This window comes from Penaeus monodon, chromosome 27 (assembly GCF_015228065.2).
Source record: "Penaeus monodon isolate SGIC_2016 chromosome 27, NSTDA_Pmon_1, whole genome shotgun sequence".
NCBI lineage: Eukaryota > Metazoa > Arthropoda > Malacostraca > Decapoda > Penaeidae > Penaeus > Penaeus monodon.
The window spans coordinates 24,627,935-24,630,040 of NC_051412.1; the positions used below are offsets into that span (position 1 = coordinate 24,627,935).

The window sequence follows — 2,106 nt, forward strand, 5'->3', positions numbered from 1 at the left end:
GGTCTTTGGTTTATTCTTGAGACAGTAAGTCACCAATAATTATTTTTTGTAATAATAACTGATTGAATTTTGTATTTAGCAATTACAATACTTGTCAAAAAAAAATTGGGGGGAACAAATTTATACCATGGCATTGACCTAATCCAACCACTATTCAAACAAATTTAAAAACAATACTTTTATTCTTACAATCTGAGTTGTAACAGTTTTCAGTAGATAATTTATTATATTAAAATACTTTTTATATACAGAACAATAATTTAAACACTGTATGCAGTGTATATATATATATATGCAAATACAAGATAATGTATGAAAATAATCACCAAATCCATAATAATAATAAGGCATTATGGACTGACTAGTATTTTAATGTTTGGAATTAAATATGAATTCCAATATAAAGAATAAATTAACTCCTATCCAAAATTACAAAACCGATTTTTTGGCAGATTTTGGAATGCATAGTAAAATTAAGCTTTATAAATACACTTATTTATTTAACCCATAACGATTGAGACTTAAACATTAAATCACTTAACCTGGCAATAAACAAAGGTGTTTTGCACATTCCAAGCAACACACATCATAATTGGGAAACTACTTTTTACAAAGGGGTGATTCTTTTAGAGCCTCCATCTGTCGTAGAAGATTGGCAACAGTAAACCTAAGTTGATGAAACTTTGAGAGGGGAACTTGAAATGTGTGCAGGGCTCCATCACTTGTACTCATCCTCATCATAACAACAGGCTCCAGTACACGAGACAACCAGCTGTGGAATGAATTTTAATTGCAATGAAACTGAAAATTATTACTCTAATGAACTGACATAGCACTATTATATTTCTTACAATTTAGTACTGTTACATAATTTCCAATGATTTATCAGAAATGTCTTTAATATTATCATCGCCAAAATACACAGTGAACTGTACAATCAATTACATTAATTACTTAAAGCATTTTGATAAGGAAGACCTTTTTTAATTCTAGCCTATATATACAAACCTAGTGGAAATTGTGACTTCTACTCTCCACTCAAGATTACTCAAATGTGGAAGTGATGGGGAAGCAGCAATCAGCTGGCAGTCTATATCGGGACGAGCAGGACCATACACAACCTTACAGACATCTGAAGCAAATTCCTCTGGCAACCTGAAATATTTATTTTCTTATTTATACATATTAAATTTTGAAAATGAACTAATTTCAAACTCCTGTACCTAATTTAACCTATCTGCTCCTGTATATGAAGATGAATATAACTAAATAAATGTTTCATTGATATTTAAGTGACTTACCCTAGTAAACATGGAAACCACTCCTTACCCAAGATTTTTAAGATCCACAACCAGCATGTCTTGTCGAGTTGTTACTGTATTTATCCTCAGTGCTGTCCTTAGTAATGTAATAACACCTGCATACTGTATGCTTACATTCTTTTGGGGGGAAAGAAAAGAATATTATGTGGACTTGTTAAGTTTTTTAAACTTTCGTTAAATTGCTGAAAACTTACTATAAATATAATGTCATTAATATGTTAGATATATTTCCATGTATGAATTCTGTTTAGCAAAGGAAAACAACCACATATTGTATACTTGACACAGTAATAATTAAGTAAATGAAAAAAAAATAATAATATTAGTTAACACATACCATTACAGTTTCTTCAGTTACTGAAGGGCTACTGGATTCACACAACTGCTGCATACTTGCCTCACATTCTTCTGGAGTTAGAGTTTCCTGCAGATACCCCAGAGCCACTGTAACACATGACACCTATCAGTCCTCCATCATGAAGTTGTAAGACAAAGTTATGCATCGAAATTAATTTTTTTTTTCCTTCAGGACATCAAAAGATACTAAATGCATATAAATCAACTGTAAGCAGAAACGTTTCTCACATTTGATCATCTTGCGAAACAATGGTTTGTCCATCTTATTGGCTGCTTTCGCTAGTGTTTGGACTTCAGGGGGCACACGAGTGGGGAATAGGATGGGTTGGGAACTTCCTGGATTTCCTATAACTGCTGCCATTTTCTTCCTGGGATAAACAGTTAACACATACCAAATATCATTAGTAAAACAAAATGAAATAATGAA

The 2,106-nt window shown here is 31.9% G+C and overlaps 1 protein-coding gene across 1 annotated transcript in view; it reads right to left on the bottom strand.

Moving 5' to 3' along the window:
* Positions 1 to 163: 163 nt before the first annotated feature.
* LOC119590707 (COMM domain-containing protein 5-like) overlaps positions 164 to 2,106 on the bottom strand; it is a gene marked incomplete at its 5' end in the record, with an annotated part of 5,804 nt that continues 3,861 nt past the window's right edge. Inside the window, 5 exon segments of the mRNA XM_037939393.1 lie at positions 164 to 772; positions 1,009 to 1,155; positions 1,330 to 1,439; positions 1,660 to 1,766; positions 1,908 to 2,047. Of these exon segments, the coding sequence (XP_037795321.1) occupies positions 601 to 772; positions 1,009 to 1,155; positions 1,330 to 1,439; positions 1,660 to 1,766; positions 1,908 to 2,040 (669 nt within the window). The 3' untranslated portion in view covers positions 164 to 600.